Here is a 17,551-nt window from a genome sequence, read left to right on the forward strand (position 1 = left end):
ATTTTCATTAATGAAAAAAGGAAGAAAGCACCTTAGTTAACGGTTTCCAGTCGGCTATTACGCTGTGCTTACCAGAAATGTTTAGGACCATTCTCAAGCACGTCGGGTCCCTTTGTTCAACTTTGCCTTTAGTCGGGACGTTTTCTCAACTGAGACGAGTCTCAAGTCCTTCAAGCAACAATATACGGCCCTGAAGAACTTAGGGAACCTTAGGGACTATTCTCTGGGAACGTGGTTGATTGTATTGTTTACTTCTGTATAATTTGGAGCATGAAGCACTTTAAATAATTTAAGGATTTGTTGTGATATAAGAAGTGTGTGTGTTTAATTCATTTGCGGGTGCTATTGTTAGGTTAAGAACTGGGTGAAGGCAAAAGTGTGAAGGGAGTCAGAAAAGGGCTCTCGGTTTTAGAAGATGAGAGTTCACGGAAACGGGCATCCCTTGTCCATTGCCTGCCGATCAGCTCAGTCTCTCCTCGATGATCCATGGTACAGTCTACAGAACGTTGCCAAAGTGAAGTCGATACCGAGTTTGGAAAGCAGGAACCTGCTGGGGAACCTCCATATACATCCCCCCCCCCCCCCGCCGCACAAAACCACTCCAAAGAGCACCCATTTCCAACGGGAAGGTGTCCCACCCCGTCCCACTCCTCTCCCAGCCACAGAGCCGCCGGCTTTTTTCACTGCCTGACGTGGGAGAGAAACGGAGCTCTGAGCGACCACAAACATCAGCCCCGTTGCCCAATACGTATGCCAGCCTCCGACCCCCTCCCCGCCAGCACCCACAAAGACCCAGGGCGTCTTTATATCTGCACTGCCTGCTGCCTGCCCCGTGAACTTTCTGAAATGGGAGGAGCACAGGAAAGAGGGAAGAGAAAATGGAAAGAAGAAAGAGAGGGAGGACTGAGAAAATGAGGAAGGAGGAAAAGATGGAGAGAGAACGTGAAAAATGGAGGGAGGCCGTTGAAAAGAAAAAACTAGTCCAGAAAAAGGAACAGGGCTGCAGAAGCACCAGTGGGGTCACATTTTGTTCAGACTAAACATCATGAGAACGATTTTAAGTTCTCAGTATTGTGCGTGGTTAAGGGACTGCAGGATTATAATATCCGACATGAGTCATACTGGATATTTAAATCAAATTTCATTACTCTGTGTGGCCTCAAGATGAACATTGATTTCTCTGGTTTCCTGTCGCTTGCAGCACAGATACATGGTTTTGTGTGTGTGTGTGTGGTGCCCTCAACTCATAGCTGACTTATGGGGACCCCCGGTGGGGTTTTCATGGCAAGAGACTATCAGAGGTGGTTTGCCATTGCCTGCCTCTGCAACCCTGGTCTTCCTTGGAGGTCTCCCATCCAATTACTTGTCAACGCCGACCCTGCTTAGCTTCTGAGATCTGATGAAATCAGGCTCACCTGGGCTATCCAGGTCAGGCCATCAGCTTGCATTACTCAGGTGTGAAATGACTAACTGCTAATTGCATGGTGTTCATGTACGAATGATTTCCGGTTGCTGCAGCTGTTTATCTGTGAGAATTATTTGTTTTTGCAAAGCACCTTGAGGCACTGTAGCCCTTTGAAAATTGTATAATGGGAAGTGAAATACAGAAGAAGTTTGGCTACAAGAAGATGTTTATTGTTCAATTTATTCTCTAGTTTGTATGGTTAGTTTTTCCTGGCTTTTGTTTCTGTCCTCACCTGGAGGTTGGCAACCCTCAATTGCAGGCATGACTGAGAGGCTCCCTGCTGCTTATCACCAGGCCCAGAGAAGCGGGCAGGGGGCTCTGCAGGTGCCATTGGTAGCCCCCTCCCCCAGATCTGGGAAGAAGGGCGGGGCCCCATTCTGCCCACAGGGGTGTGCTTCAGCATCAATGTGCAAAAGTGTAACTGTGAGACTCTCTGCCCAGACTGCTCTGAAGGTCCCTTCGGACTGGTGCCTGGATCACACTTTCCCTTAGGGAGGGAAAGGACCTTGGCATGGCATAATTCCATAGAGTCCACCCCCTAAAGTAACCATTTTCTCCAGGTGAACTGATCTCTGTGGCCTGGAGACCAGTTGTAATTCCGGGAGATCTCCAGCCACTACCTGGAGGCTGGCAACCCGAGCAGCAACTAGACGGCCAAGAGGCCCTGCCTGCCATTAAGGCAACAGCCGGGACTCTCTCTTTTCCTTTGTCTTGCTGGTGCCACCCAGCTGTGATGGTTTGCCTGTATGCAAGAGGCCCTTTCTGAACCGCATGGAAGGCCCCGTCTCTGCAAAGGTTGCTGCGTTCACAGCCCTTGGGGTTCAGTTATTCCTGTGGTCGTAAAGCTGTTGTGTTCATGGGACCCTGAAAACTGGGCTGCCTTGTAAGTTTTCTTCAAACATTTTCAGAACTGCTTGGCAAGCCAGGAGAGCGCTGATGGTTATTGACCTGCCCTATCCCCAACTCTCCAATGGGTTCGGGGTGCAGGGAGATTAGGAGGGGGTCTCTGTAGCCAGGGTTCTGCTGGGTTGAAATGGGAAGGGGGTTTAGGGGTAGGGTCTCCATCACAAAACCGATACCAGCAAAGAGGAGCAAACACTTCTGGGCACTGGAGTAGGACACAACCAAGGCTCCTCCTCTGTGTGTGTGGTTGGTGGGGGGGGGGAGCTGTTCTTGTAATTGAGAGGAGAGGAGGAGGGTGAGACGAGGAAGGCTCAGGAGCCCCCACAGTGAGCCAGGAGACTATCCTGCAGGTGACGTCCCAGGCTGCCTGCAGGATAGGAGGGACCAAACCCTGCTACCTGGACTCGGTTCTGGGGAAGGGCTAAGCCGGAAGAAGCCCCTTTCAAGACTGACACAATATTTGTTGTGTTTGTTTTCTTTTTCTCATCCCAGGCACCCAAGGGCACAAAGAGCCCATTTCCCAGGGCACGGGGCACATTGTTCTTTAGCTACTGTACAAAATGTTATACCACAATGTGCAAGAAACCCGGAGGCCTGGGAAGAGGCGCCAGGAGGTAGCCGAGCAAAGGAGCTGGGAAGCAACCCATAGTCTGGGGAGAGGAGGGAAGGAGAAGAGGAGGTGAGGAAGCAGCAGCTGTGCGAAGGGCAGGAGTAGAGAAAGAGGTCCGAGGGCGGAGGCAGGGGAGGTGTCGATGGAGGCAAGGGGGGGGGAAATGACAGTAGGGATGGGTAGGAAAAAGATCAGTGGAAGTGCCTGATGTTAAGAGGGCACAGAGGGAAGGTAGGGAGGCTAAAGGAAGGGTCTCAGGGTCTCACCACACGAGACAAAATACACTCGAACTACACGGGTAGTTCAAGTGTATTTTGTAATTCGAGTGTATTGGAGTGTAATTCAAGTGTAATTCAAGTTCATTTTGTCTCGTGTGGCTTGGCCCACAGACTCTGCCCTGGCTGGAGGAAGGCAGGAAGCCCCACCAGGGCAAAGGAGGACCTGGTGGGATGAAGGGAGCACTGGCCAGGGGGCACTGCGGACCAAGCCGTGGAGCGGACAGCGAGGGCAGAGGGTCGTTGGCTCTGAAGGGGCTCCCTGGCTGGGCCACTGCTATGCTTTTGTGCAGGAGGCGAAACTTTACCTTTTGCAGCTTCTCCTGTGACCTCAAAGAAGTCAGCGACAGAAACGAGCCTTCAGGTGTGGGAGCAGAATCCCCGGCCCCGCGAGGTCCCTTGGTGGTGGTGCCACACTAGGAGGGTTGCCAACCTGCAGGCGGGCCTGGAGCTCTCCTGGAATGACTCCCCCCCTCCGGACTACAGAGATGGGTTTCCCTGTTGAAAATGGCTGCTTTGGAGGGGCACCTCTGGGTAACTAGGAACAGCAGCCCAATTCTCCAGCACCAGCAGCACCCTCACTTCACACACACACACACACAAAGACAAAGGGAGTCCACTCAAATTACAGGTGAAAGTTTTTATTAGGCAGTAATGTCGCATGGCAGCTGGAACAGGATTTGCGTCTGTGGTAGAAAGAAAGATTTATTGTAAAATAACAGACTCCAGTTGCACCTTTAAGATAAACTACTTTTATTGTAACATAAGCTTTCAAGAACTGCAGCTCTCTTCATCAGATGCATCAGCTTTCAAGAACCACAGCTCTCTTCATCAGATGCATCAGCTTTCAAGAACCACAGCTCTCTTCATCAGACGCATCAGCTTTCAAGAACCACAGCTCTCTTCATCAGATGCATCAGCTTTCAAGAACCACAGCTCTCTTCATCAGACGCATCAGCTTTCAAGAACCACAGCTCTCTTCATCAGATGCATGAAACGAGGAAACGAGCACTGCGGCTGCAGTTGCTCAGAGAGAATTGCGTCCGGGACCCAGGAGGGGAAGGAAAATTTAATTTGAATTTAAATTGTAATTTGCATTTAGTAAGGTCAACCACTCCATCAATATAACATAAAGCTTTAACTTTTGAATAATGGCAGTATGAAGGGAAAACATTTTGTGTAGCATAGTGGTTACATGTTGTAGTTGTTGTGTTTTTTTTTCCTTCCTCCCCTTGCTCCCTTTCTTCCCTTTGTATTGTTAGTCAATGTAGTTAATAATAAAAAAAAAGAACCACAGCTCTCTTCATCAGACGCATCAGCTTTCAAGAACCACAGCTCTCTTCATCAGACGCATCTGATGAAGAGAGCTGTGGTTCTCGAAAGCTTATGCTACAATAAAGTTGGTTAGTCTTAAAGGTGCAACTGGACTCCTTGCCATTTCGCAACGACAGACTAACACGGCCAACTCCTCTGGATCTAAGTTTTGTTGTGTTTGTTTTCTTTTTCTCATCTCATACACCCGACAGCAGAAAGAGCCCGTTTCCCAGGGCACGGGGCACATTTTTTGACACTGGACTGGAGGCCTGGGAAGAGGTGCAGGCGGTAGCAGAGCAAGAAGGAAGAAGGAAGGAAGGAAGGCCTGAGCCCCTGATGTTGGGAGGGCACATAAGGAAGGAAGCAGCTTAGGCTCTGCAGCAGCTGGAAGGATCTGTATCTGGCGGGCCTGGTGGGAGGAAGGGAGCTCTGGCCAGGGGGCACTGCGGACCAAGCCGTGGAGCGGACAGCGAGGGCAGAGGGTCGTTGGCTCTGAAGGGGCTCCCTGGCTGTACCGCTGCAATCCTTTTGTGTAGGCGGGGAACTTCTCCTTTTGCAGCTTCTCCTGTGACCTCAGAGAAGTGGTGGTGGTGCCGCACTAGGAGGGTTCAATTACAAACCAGCTATCCGGAATAAACAATATATACCCCAAATATCAAGCTTTTAATAATCAATATAAAGTGCAAACGTGCTTCAGTGCATATAGTCAATATTGTCAGGGCTCGCCAGCACTGCCGCTGGGCGGGGCGCCGGCTGGGCCAGGCCTGGCGTCAGGGGGGCGCCAGGGATGCTGCAGGATCCTGCTCTGTGGAAGGAGGGGCGGTATACCTCACCCAGACTCCCTCTCAGTCCACTCGCTGGCCTGCTCACCCCCCTCGCCCTCTGTCATCTCTTCCTCCCAGAACTCTCCTCCAGGCCTCCGCTCTCACACTGCTCCGCTCTCACTCCACACCATCACTCCTTACTCACACCCACGAGCCTTCAGGTGTGGGAGCAGAATCCCCGGCCCCGCGAGGCCCCCTGGTGGTGGTGCCACACTAGGAGGGTTGCCAACCTGCAGGCGGGCCTGGAGCTCTCCTGGAATTACTCCCACCCTCCGGACTACAGAGATGGGTTCCTCTGGAGAAATTGAGTGCTTTGGAAGGGGGGGGGCCTTTGGTCCCACAGCCCTGCTGGGCTCCCTTCCTTTTCTTTCCCAAACTCGACCCACCTCAGGCTCCACCCCCTCCCCCAAATTTCCAGGATTTACCCAGTCTGGAGTTGGCAACTGTATGCAGCCACAAGGAACAGCGAGGACCATCCGCTTGCAGGGAGCTGTCTCCTAAAGAGGCCCCCTCCCCAAGTGCTGTGTGTGCGCTGAGTGCATATGGTGCTCCGGTGATTCTGCAAAACAGACGTGGTCTTGTTTGGGGTCACAGGAAGAGCAAGGGAGGGCAGCCATCTCTCCGCTGTGTCCCCTGCCCTCTTCTGCAGCTTGGGCTCCACTGGAGGCCTTCAGACCACCACCACCCCCTGGTCACAGACCTCCCCCCCCGCCCCCTGCTATTTTATTTTTCAGTCTATGAATTGATTTCTGGGGGTGGGATTCCCCCCAGGGAGCCCTGAAGCCCTGCACTTTCTCGATCCAGCTTGGTGGGGCCTCGTTGCGCTGGGGGCTATAGGGAGAGTATGGGGGCATGTGACTGTTCACCCCCATTACGGAGCCAGGGTTGGTGTCTAACCAGGGTTGGTGTCTAATCAGCCTTTGAGTCGAGCTCTACCACCAGCCTGCATCAACCTCTCGGCACCCCAAAAGAAATATCTTCTCGGAAGCAGCTGGATCAGCCAAAGCAAACTAAAAAGTGAGTTTGGAAAGTAGGAAATTGCTGGGAAACCTACATGTACACACACACACCAGCAAACACACAAAGACACACAAGACATCTCCCACTTCAAAACCAAAGAGAAGTTCCCAAAGGGAATGTGTCCCATCGTGCATCTGTGGCTTTCCTCATGGCACAGTTTGAGAGCTAGACTTGAGGTCTGGGTAACTAGGAACAGCATCCCAATACTCCAGCACCAGTGGCGCCCCCAGTTCACCCCCCCCAACACACACACACACACACACACTCCTGCAAAGACCCGGGGAGTCCACTCAGATTACAGACGAAGGCTTTTATTAAGCAGTAACATCACGTGGCAGCTGGAAGAGATTCCAGAGGGTGGTGCGGGCAGGAGGCCGCTGAGTGTCCCTCCTGCTGGTTTAATGGTAGCGGTGAGCCAAGGCGTGGGCGACCACCCGGACCAGCTTGTGGAAGGCGGCATGGTAGGCAGGAGTGAACTCTTTGCCCAAGTGGGACGCCAAGACGATAATGAGGACATCCCCCAGAAGCTGCAAGAGGAGAGAAGAGGAGAACATGAAGGAGTCCTGGGCTGGCAATCAGGCCACGTCCAGATGTTGAGGGGCTCCCCTTGCCCTTTCCAGCCACGCCCCACTCCCTGGAGGAAAGGCCAGGCAAGGATCAGCATTGCCCCCTCTGCGGTGGACTCTCTGCTGGGCAACCTTCCCTCCTCTTGGGGCCCAGGAAGCAATTCAGCATGTCTGGGGGAAAGAATCCTGGCCTCCCCTCTCCCTCCCTCCTTCCTTCCCTCCCTCCCTCCCTCCTTCCCTCCCTCCCTCACAACTGAAAAGGAGACAAGGGGGGTTGCATGGGGTTTGTGGCTGCAAGGGGAGCTGGGGCAGCGTAAGAGGCACTCAGGTATGTGCATGCACACACACCACACACACACACACACCCCTACCTTGAAGTTCTCGGGGTCCACGTGCAGCTTGTCGCAGTGCAGCTCGCTCAGCTTGGCAAAGGTCTGCTTGATGTTGTCCAGATTCTTGATGGCATCTCCAAAGGCGGTCAGCACCTTCTTGCCATGGGCGCGAACCTTGGGGTTGCCACAGATGGCTGTGGCGCTGGAGAGGTTCCCAAAGTCGGGAAAGAACCTCTGGGTCCAGGGGTACACCACCAGTAAGCTGGGGAGAGGGAGAGAATCACACCCGGGGTTATTCATGTCTGAGGAGGAGCACCCAGACCTCTCTCTCACCCAAAGAAGTGCTGGGCCTTACGTGGCAAGGGCTTCGCCACCGGTTGGACCCACATCGGTCTTGCTCCAGATCGCGTTGATGATCTGCTTCTCTTCAGCGGTCCAGTGCACCATGGTGGGTGGCTGTGAGTCAGGAGGGCCTTCGGCTGTTTCAGGAAACCTTTGAGCTGAATCCAGGCGCCTCCACCGGACTTTTATACCCTGAGCGGAAGCTCCTCCTTGCCTGGGTGGGTGCAGCCATCGGCTGGAGGTGGGGCAGCTTGGTGGGGCCAGGCAGTGGGAGGGAGGAGGCAGCCTGGTTGCAACTCAAAGCCTCTGAACTTTAGCCCGAAATATGGTTCCTCAACAGTGCCCTCTGTACGTGCACAGAGACGCCCAACTAAATTTTGGTTTGGAAGCGAGGAAAAACAAAGACAAGCGTGACTGGGAGAGCAGAGCATTGGAGCTGGGCTTCTCTGCCTGGGCCTCCCGGTGTGCCTTTCTGGTGAGGGAAGGATGCTCTTAGGGTTGCCAGCCTCCAGGTGGTAGCTGGAGATCTCCTGAAATTGCAACTCCAGAGGACAGAGACCAGTTCCTCGGGAGAAAATGGCTGCTTGAGAGGGGGAACTCTATGCCCTCCGGAGGTTGCTTCCGTCTCCAATGCCCACCCGCCCCAGGCTCCACCCCAAGTCTCCATGAATTTCCCACCTGGAGTTGGCAACACTCTGAGATCTGTATTTCTTCCCAAGCATCGCTGCCTGTCCTGCACCCAGTCACACTCTGTTCTGGCCCAAAGCACCTGGGTGCAGCCCTGCTCTTGTTTCTCCCAGGCGCGACAGCAAGGAAGCAGAGCTTCTGGAGGCCTCACGGCCACGTGGCGCTTCCTTGGGCCTTCTCCCAGGCAGTGCTGGGTGGTGCCCAGCCAGGGGGCTTCGGGCTCATGTTGGGGCAAGGGCTGCGTGCTTCCCTGCTGCTGGATTCCTCCTCTGAACATGCAACATCTGTGGGCAACGAAGCCACCAGTCAGGCCAATGTGCCTCCTCCCCCCGCCCCCCCCCCCCGGGTCTCTGGCCGGCTCAAAGTGCAGCAGCTCCAGGCCCAGAGAGGCAGTTTCTCAAGCCTCTGGCTGGGAGGCGGAATCACCGGGTGGAGTGCTTGCCGACTGAGCCACTGTCCACCCTCCATCAGGGGTCTCCCAATATGACTAGTAGGATCCCCGCCCCGTCAAAACTGCCCAGTGGATGCCGGATTCTCAGACATGAGGGAGAAGAAGGAGCTTTTGCTTCCGGAGCGAAGCTTTTCCCCTTCTCCTGCCCAGAGATCCCAGAGTCCCAGGCTGGAGGGGGAGGCCGCAGCCTCTGGCCCTTGCTGTTGGCCCTGGAGAGGGAGAGAGTGTGTGAAACTGGACGCTGGGCCGGACGGATGGAACCCGGGGCTGATCCAGCTGGGGTCAGGGATGTTCTTATGCTCAGCTGCGCATCAAATGGAGCAAGTCCGAGACGAGAAAGGAGATGGCAGGGCGAGGGGCTGGGCTTGGCTTGGCCCTGCTTTATTGCCCACCACAAAGGAGAGCTGGGGTCATGTTTGCAAAATGGTTCGTGGTGCAGGGTGTCAGAAAACGAATCGGCCATGATGCTCCTGGGGTGACACGGGGTTGCCGCCCTCTCTTGGCCTTCCCTACTTCACAGAGCTGTTTTGAGGATGGGGGAGAGGGGCAAAAGAACCATATCCTGGGGGTGCCACCCCTAGGGAAGCCCCCCACCCACCCTGGATGCCCTCCCAGGAGTGCCCTGAGCTCTCTGAAGGGGGCTGGGATAAACATGCAGTAGGTCTGGCATGCCTCCTGCACTCCTGCTCCCTGCACAAGAGTAGCACCAAGTAAGCATCATGTATGTACAGGGGTGGGGGCTTCCTTCCTTCTCGTTCTCTCTTACAATTTAAAGAGACATAAACAAAAACATGGGCCCGTGCTGTAAGCTAAAGGAAACCAGAGAAATCGGTGTTCATCTTGAGGCCACACAGAGTAATGAAATTTAATTTAAATATCGAGTACGCCTCTTGCCTACATAACTCATGTCGGATATTATAATTCTGCAGTCCCTTAACCAAACACGAGACAGAGAACTTAAAATCGTTCTCATGATGTTTGGCCTGAACAAAATGTGACCCCACTGGTGCTTCTGCAACCCTACTCCTTTTTCTGGACTGGTGTCCCACTATCCTAGCCCTTACTGGTCCATTAGTGCTACCTATATATAATTTTTGGCAGCTACAAACTACCAGGTATACAACATTTGGTGTACTTCATGTACAAAATGACTTTAAAGATATACTGTATTGTACACCCGATGTTGAAATGAGTGGTTAAGAGGTTGCAGAATTATAATATCAAACAAGAGTAGCTGTGGATTGCAGCCCGGGTTTTTGTTTATGTCTCTTTCAATTGCAAGCCTCTATAGGAGATCATAGGAAGTGCCTTGGTGCATAAAGGATTTAGCTTTCCCGCACGTCACAGCCAGTGGGGACAATGAGTTTGACAAAGGAAGGACTTGACAAGAATTATTGATATCTGTAAGTTTGCATGTTAACTACTGTACGCATATTGTAACATTAGTTGGCTTTTTGACTGTAATTTTGTATGCATAAGTCTGAGGCGACTTGACAGCACATAACATACACACATTTAAGCAGGAATAGCCCTGAGGAAAGTTCATCTGAAACAGGGTTGACAGCTGGCTCCCTGTCTGGAAGACGAGGCCACTCGGCATTCCAGCTTTTGCTTCATGGACCAGCTCTAAAAGCCATCATTTTGTACCATAAAGTAGTTCATGCATTACTAGGTGCTTAAGTTGTGTATGTTATATTAACTTGTATAGAAGGTGGAGAGTGCCCTCAAGTCATAGCTGACTTATGGCAACCTCTGGTGGGATTTTCATGGCAAGAGAGTAACAGAGGTGGTTTGCCACTGCCTGCCTCTGTGACCCTCGTCTTCCTTGGAGGTCTCCCATCCAACTACTAACCAAGGCCGACCCTGCTTAGCTCCTGAGATCTGACAAAATCAGGCTCACCTGGGCTATCCAGGTCAGAGCATCAACTTGTATTACCTAGGTATAAAACAACTAATTGTTCATTTTATGGTATTCATGTATGATTTTTGGTTGCTACAGCTTTTTGTGCTGTGAGAATTCCTTGTTTTTGCAAAGCACCTTGAAGCACTGTAGCCCTTTGACAATTGTATAACGGGAAGTAAAATACAGAAGAAGTTTGGCTATAAGATGTTTATTGTTCCATTTATTCTGTAGTTTGCATAGTTAGTTTTTCCCAGCTTTTGCTTTTGTCCTCACCTGGAGGTTGGCAACCCTCAATTGCAGGCATGACTGAGAGTCTCCCTGCTGCTTATCACCGGGCCCAGAGAAGCGGGCAGGGGGCTTTGCAGGTGCCATGAAGCCATTGGTAGCCCCCTCCTCCAGATCTGGGAAGAAGGGCGGGGCCCCATTCCGCCCACAGGGGTGTGTTTCACCATCAACGTGCAAAAGCAAAACTGAGAGACTTTCTGCCCGGACTGCTCTGAAGGTCCCTTGGGACTGGTGCCTGGTTCACACTCAAGGCAAGAACTGGGTGAAGGAAAAAGTGCAAAGGGAGACAGAAAAGGGCTCTCGGTATTGGAAGAAAGACTTCACGGAAACCTGCATCCCTTGTCCATTGCCTGCCTATCAGCCCAGTCTCTCCTTGATGTTCCATGGTACAGTCTACAGCACCTGCTGGGGAACCTCCATATACATACCCCCCCGCCCTGCAAACAACCACTCCAAAGACCCCCAGTTCCCAATGGGAATGTGTCCCACCTCACTCCTCTCCTAGCCACAGAGCCTCCAGGTTTTTTCATTGCCTAACGTGGGAGAGAAAATGGAGTTCTGATTACCACGAACATCAGCCCAACTATCCAATATGTATGCCAGCCTCCCACCCAGCCCCCACCCAGCACCCACAAAGACCCAGGGAGTCCACTCAGATTACAGGCAATGGTTTTTATTAGGCAGTAACGTCACATGGCAGCTGGAACAGGATTCGCATGGGTGGTGCGGGCAGGAGGCCGTTGCGTGTCCCTCCGGCTGGTTTAGTGGTAGCGGTGAGCCAAGGCGTGGGCGACCACCCGGACCAGCTTGTGGAAGGCGGCATGGTAGGCAGGAGTGAACTCTTTGCCCAAGTGGGACGCCAAGACGATAATGAGGACATCCCCCAGAAGCTGCAAGAGGAGAGAAGAGGAGAACATGAAGGAGTCCTGGGCTGGCAATCAGGCCACGTCCAGATGTTGAGGGGCTCCCCTTGCCCTTTCCAGCCACGCCCCACTCCCTGGAGGAAATGCCAGGCAAGGATCAGCATTGCCCCCTCTGCGGTGGACTCTCTGCTGGGCAACCTTCCCTCCTCTTGGGGCCCAGGAAGCAATGCAGCATGTCTGGGGGAAAGAATCCTGGCCTCTCCCTCCCTCCCTCCTTCCTTCCCTCCCTCCCTCCTTCCCTAACTCCCTCACAACTGAAAAGGAGACAAGGGGGGTTGTATGGGGTTTGTGGCTGCAAGGGGAGCTGGGGCAGCATAAGAGGCACTCAGGTGTGTGCATGCACACACACCACACACACACACACACCCCTACCTTGAAGTTCTCGGGGTCCACGTGCAGCTTGTCGCAGTGCAGCTCGCTCAGCTTGGCAAAGGTCTGCTTGATGTTGTCCAGATTCTTGATGGCATCCCCAAAGGCGGTCAGCACCTTCTTGCCGTGCTCACGAACTTTTGGATTGCCACAGATGGCCGTGGCGCTGGAGAGGTTCCCAAAGTCGGGAAAGAACCTCTGGGTCCAGGGGTACACCACCAATAAGCTAGGGAGGGGTAGACAAACACACCCAGGGTTATTCATGTCTGAGGAGGAGCACCCAGACCTCTCTCTCACCCAAAGAAGTGCTGGGCCTTACGTGGCAAGGGCTTCGCCACCGGTTGGACCCACATCGGTCTTGCTCCAGATCGCGTTGATGATCTGCTTCTCTTCAGCGGTCCAGTGCACCATGGTGGGTGGCTGTGAGTCAGGAGGGCCTTCGGCTGTTTCAGGAAACCTTTGAGCTGAATCCAGGCGCCTCCACCGGACTTTTATACCCTGAGCGGAAGCTCCTCCTTGCCTGGGTGGGTGCAGCCATCGGCTGGAGGTGGGGCAGCCTGGTGGGGCCAGGCAGCCAGAGGGAGGAGGCACGGGGCTGGTACTGTTTGGCAAGCCGGAGGCGGAGATCACCGACGCACTTGCCAGCAGGCCATCTTTTGGGGTGAGGCCCAGAATGCATTTTATGGAATGCACCCAGCGTCCAATTGTCCTTTCCAAGGCACTGATGGCTTTCAGGCCCCTTTGGAGCCCAGAGGGTTGCACACCTGGCTGGTTTGCACTGTGGGAGCCCTCTTTCCAGGTGCAACCTCACCCTGGTCACAGTCTGATTGAGCCCATAAGGGATCTCTCCTGCTCCATGTGGATAGTAGCCTTGGAGGAGGTCTCCTGCACTCTGTGTGTGATTTGGCTTCCTTTTTTATGGTCTTGCTGCCTCCTCTCTCTCTCTCTCTCTCTCTCTCTCTCTCTCCCCCCAAGTGGACAGGAAAAACCCACCACTTGGGGGCTTCCAGGATTTTTCAAAACTGTATAACTGAAACGGGGGCTGCTGATCCTCAGTCGTGCAAGGAGATCACAACAACAGCCGTTCAACTAAGATGACCTTGGTCTAAATTAAAAGGACCTCAAACACTCACGGGTAAATGGAACCTCCATGTGCAGAGGCAGTGTGCTCCTGAGGGCCAGCTTTTGAGTCTCCGGAAACTCGCAGCTGCTTTCACTACCATCATTCATAGAAACAGAGAGTCGGAAGGGACCCAAGGGTCATCTAGTCCAACCCCCTGCACAATACAGGGAATTCACAGCTACCTCTCCCCCACTGCACCCCCCCACCCCCCACGACTCTTTATTCTTCTGTGCCACATTTTGAGGAGGCCCCATGGAAGGTTTCGCACTGGGGGACTCGGCTTGATGCCTCAGCATGTGGTTTATGGGGTCTCAAAGGGCTCCATCGTGTACCCCGTTCTTGGTAGCATCCACGTGAAGCCGCTGGGAGAAGCCAGGTGGAGATTTGGGCTGGGATATCACCAACACATGGAGAACAAAGAGCTCTATCTTGCCCTTGTAGCAGATCCCAGGGAGGCTGCGGAGGCCGAGAACTGGTGTCCAGGGGCGGCTGTGGGAGGGTGAGAGCTAATACGATGGGACTTGATCCTGACAAAATGGAGGTGCTGCTAGAGGGCGGAAGGACTGGCCCAGGAATTGTGGTGCCTCCTGCTCTAGGTGGGGGGGGTGCTCCCCCTAAAAGAGCAGGTTTGTAGCTAGCGGTGTTGCTGGACCCAGACCTCCTGTTGGATAAAGAGGAGGAGGTAGCGGCCAGATTTGGCGGGTGAGCCAGCTGCTGCGGTTCCTGGGCAAAAAAAAGAGATCTTGCCACCATGGTGCATGCTCTAGGGACACCTTGTGTTTTACGTGGGGCTGCCCTTGGAGACTGTCTGGAAGCTGCTGTTGGTACGGACAGAACATTGACTGGAGCAGGTCGCAAGGACCATATCACTCCAGTCTAGGACTACCAGGTCACCCGGTGGAGCCAGGGAATCCCCTGCTCCTACCCTCCCCCCACCCCACCACGACTCACCTGGCAGCAGTGGGGAACGTGGGGGAACAGGCCTCCCGGGGCGTGCTCTTGGGGCAGTGTGATGACATCACTCCCAGGAGCACTCCTGCTGCACCAGGAGTGTGTGCACCCTTTGCATGCATGCAAGGGAAGAGGAAAGGTGAGTGCCAGGTTCCCCCCCCCTCCTGCTGGGAGGGTAAGAGAACCCGGCAGCCCTACCCATGAGCTAGTTGGTTTAGCCCAGGAGGGTGAAGTCAGCATCTGGAACTAAAACAGTAAAGAGTCCAGTAGCACCTTTAAGACTAACCAACTTTATTGTAGCACAAGCTTTTGAGAACCACAGCTCTCTTCGTCAGATGCATTGTCAGCTTCTGAGAACCACAGCTCTCTTCATTATCTGGAACTAAGCAGCTGAAGAAGAGGCTAGTTGCTGAGGAGCTAGATAAAAATTTAGGTGCTCTTATCACCTTGAATGAGGTCATTGGAAACACATTGCATGTGAAAAATGGTAAATGACGAGTAAAAGTGGTGTGCGTGTGTTATATGCAGTATAGCATTATTACTGGAATCATATTATTCTTGCAGGGCTGTAATTCTCAAGCTGAAGACAGAAGCCTGGTTCTGGTTGTTTCCATAATCAAGAGGACTGGAGCAAAGGACTCCAGCACTGGGCGGGACCCAAAACGTTGGAATCGAGGTTATCCAAGCCCAGTTTAAGGGGCTGGTATTGACCTTTAAAGACCAGAATACCTTAAGGGACACCGACAATATGAGAGCCAGTTTGGTGTAGTGGTTAAGAGCGCAGGACTCTAATCTGGAGAGCCAGGTTTGATTCCCTACTCCTTTGCTTGAGGCCAGCGGGGTGGCCTTGGGCCAGTCACAGCTCTCTCAGAGCTCTCTCAGCCCCACCCACCTCACATGGTGTTTTGTTGTGGGGATAATAATGACACACTTTGTAAACCTCTCTGAGTGGGCATTAAGTTGTCCTGAAGGGCGGTATATAAATCAAATGTTATTATTATTATTAAGACACTAACCAGACCCTCCAGCCATCTTTGCAGGCCTGCTTCAGGTGCCCCACCATTGGAGGCTGGATGGGCGGCAACCCGAGAATGTGCCTTCTCAGCTATGGTGCCCAAACTTCAGAGCTCCCTTCCCAGAGATCCGCCTGTCTCCCTCTGTCCTTGTCGTCCCCCAGCGGGTGGAGTTTTTTTCTATCATTGCGCATATCCCCAGTAAACTCTTATTGGCCCCCTCCTCCCCGGTTGTGTGTGTGCGTGTTTGTCTGTACCTTCTTACAGTGTTGTTAAATTTTATAAATACCTTTAAAATTTATTTTATGTTTGAAACATTTTGACGCCTGAGGTTCGCTCCCTCTGGGTCCCTAATCAGGTGGAAAGACAGCATAGAAATGTATTAAATAAATAAAACAAAGACAAATAAAATAATGGATGAGAGGGGACTTGAACCCAGGTCTCCTAAACCACTACCTTGAACTGAGCAGGGTAACTGATAGGTAGCCAATGGAGCGACTGTGGGAAGGGAGTGATGGTCAAGCTCCTGCTCGCTCCTGATGACAGTCGAGCCTCAAGGGTCGCCTGCTATTTTGCAGGCTGTGGGGTTGAAGCTGGTGCAGTGTCTCCACCACTCCCTCTTCATGCCAAGGAAAATCCCCCTGACCCAGGTAGCTGCTGGAGGCCAGGCACACGGACAGGCCAAGAAGTGGGTGCCCCAGTTTTCACTTCAGGGCCCTCTCCTGCTCCCCCCCCCCCCCGCATCATCCTCTTCGTGGAGAAGGTGGCCTCATCACCAAAGGAGGACCCTTCCAGAGCTTTTATGGGGGTGACATGAGAGGGAGAGTGGGGGGGGGCACCCAGGTACCAGGCTTGTCTTGTTCTGCGCTCTCCCCCATGGAGCTCACTCGTCCTGGGATGGGGATTCTTTGCCTGTCCCCTCCCGCACCCCGTTCCTGACACAGACCTTCTTGCTGAGAGCCAAACTACAAGTGACGTCTTACCCAGGTTGGACACTTGTCAGCTTCCCTCAAGTTTTGATGGGAAATGTAGGCTTCCTGGTCTTGCAGCTGTAATGGAGAGCCAAGCTGTAAAACCAAGATGCCTACATTTCCCATCAAAACTGGAGGGAAGCTGACAAGTGTCCAACCCGTGTCAGGCGTCACTTGTAGTTTGGCTCTGAGACTCAAGGCAGATCACAAAACCTAAAAAATGATTCCGTCAGATGGCTGAGCTCAACTGGTGACGGAGCAAAGGAACCGACGAAGATGGCAGAATTAGAAAACAACAGACAGCCAAAGGGAAGGTCTACTGCAAGCAGCGTAGAAAGGGGAGCGGCAACGGTCGACGCCGCCGGTGCGCCTACAGTAACCCTTGCCGCGCACTGCGGTCCTCTTCCTTAATGAAAATGCCCCCCCCCCAGCCATTCCATCGAAACCGTTCTAAGCCGGGCCTAGAAGAGTTCCTCCTGGAGCTTTCTGTTTTGCATCTTTGGTGAAATGATAGACAACTTTGCTCATCTGAACAAGGCCCTCGGAGGGTGCCTCCTAGCCAATGGGCAGCATCAGCCACTGCCCCTCCGTGTGCATGTTCTCTTGTGGCCCCCACCCTGTGGCACGGCCTGCCTGAGGGGGTCAGGACCGAGCGGAAGGCTGCAAGCCATGCAATCCCCGGTTATTCAGAAGGGCCCTTTTATAACGGAGTGGCTCAGGGAAAGTGGCCCACACTGCTGTGCACGGTGCGTGTTACCTGTTGCTGTGTGTGTTGTCACGCGCTCACTGCGTTGTATTTCTGTTTATGCAATACCATTTTCTGCATGGTTAAACATGTCGTGTCAAATACTTGTGCCTTGTTTCAGATTTCTGCAATCCTCGTCCTCTTATATTGCTTATTAGATGCCTCATCGTATAGATAGCATAGATTTACATCAAGTATCCGTGAGAAAGGAGGACTATAAACAAGGACTTAAATAAAGCGGGGGGGGGGGCTCTGATCGCCTCAGGCAGGACATTCGACAAGGCAGGGGCCACCCCAGAGACGGGTCATGTTCTGCCCACTGCCAACCTTAGCCGTCAGTCTTCCCTGGAAACGTTAGTTGCTGTAGATTTTCCGGGCTGTATTGCCGTGGTCTTGGCATTGTAATTCCTGACGTTTCGCCAGCAGCCGTGGCTGGCATCTTCAGAGGTGTAGCACCAAAAGACAGGGATCTCTGAGAG

At 53.0% G+C, this 17,551-nt stretch overlaps 2 protein-coding genes and 1 pseudogene across 2 annotated transcripts; all 3 read right to left on the reverse strand.

Annotated features, from left to right (window-relative positions):
- The window catches only part of LOC129326418 (hemoglobin subunit beta-2-like), a 33,137-nt pseudogene extending 31,341 nt beyond the window's left edge, over positions 1-1,796 (reverse strand).
- A 4,905-nt stretch (positions 1,797-6,701) lies between these two features.
- On the reverse strand, positions 6,702-7,827 carry LOC129325885 (hemoglobin subunit beta-2-like). Its single transcript, XM_054973849.1, has 3 exons — positions 7,665-7,827; positions 7,349-7,571; positions 6,702-6,938 (listed from the first exon to the last, which is right to left on the reverse strand). The coding sequence occupies exons 1-3, from the start codon at positions 7,754-7,756 to the stop codon at positions 6,810-6,812; spliced, it is 444 nt and encodes a 147-aa protein (XP_054829824.1). The 5' UTR covers positions 7,757-7,827; the 3' UTR covers positions 6,702-6,809.
- Positions 7,828-11,634: 3,807 nt separating this feature from the next.
- Positions 11,635-12,751, reverse strand: LOC129325884 (hemoglobin subunit beta-2-like). The gene is made up of 3 exons (XM_054973848.1): positions 12,589-12,751; positions 12,273-12,495; positions 11,635-11,867 (listed from the first exon to the last, which is right to left on the reverse strand). Exons 1-3 carry the CDS (start codon positions 12,678-12,680, stop codon positions 11,739-11,741), a joined length of 444 nt encoding a protein of 147 aa, XP_054829823.1. The 5' UTR covers positions 12,681-12,751; the 3' UTR covers positions 11,635-11,738.
- Between the last annotated feature and the right edge of the window lie 4,800 nt (positions 12,752-17,551).

The sequence above is a fragment of the Eublepharis macularius genome, chromosome 3, assembly GCF_028583425.1.
Source record: "Eublepharis macularius isolate TG4126 chromosome 3, MPM_Emac_v1.0, whole genome shotgun sequence".
Taxonomy (NCBI): domain Eukaryota; kingdom Metazoa; phylum Chordata; class Lepidosauria; order Squamata; family Eublepharidae; genus Eublepharis; species Eublepharis macularius.

What these genes read in the sequence shown, in the direction of transcription:
- LOC129325885 (XM_054973849.1), bottom strand. Translation starts at nt 7,756, where the DNA reads ATGGTGCACTGGACCGCTGAAGAGAAGCAGATCATCAACGCGATCTGG. An exon ending in GGTGGCGAAGCCCTTGCCAC is followed by an intron (nt 7,572 to 7,664) that starts GTAAGGCCCAGC and finishes CCCTCTCCCCAG; the next exon opens with CTTACTGGTGGTGTACCCCT. An exon ending in TGGACCCCGAGAACTTCAAG is followed by an intron (nt 6,939 to 7,348) that starts GTAGGGGTGTGT and finishes CTCCTCTTGCAG; the next exon opens with CTTCTGGGGGATGTCCTCAT.
- LOC129325884 (XM_054973848.1), bottom strand. Translation starts at nt 12,680, where the DNA reads ATGGTGCACTGGACCGCTGAAGAGAAGCAGATCATCAACGCGATCTGG. An exon ending in GGTGGCGAAGCCCTTGCCAC is followed by an intron (nt 12,496 to 12,588) that starts GTAAGGCCCAGC and finishes ACCCCTCCCTAG; the next exon opens with CTTATTGGTGGTGTACCCCT. An exon ending in TGGACCCCGAGAACTTCAAG is followed by an intron (nt 11,868 to 12,272) that starts GTAGGGGTGTGT and finishes CTCCTCTTGCAG; the next exon opens with CTTCTGGGGGATGTCCTCAT.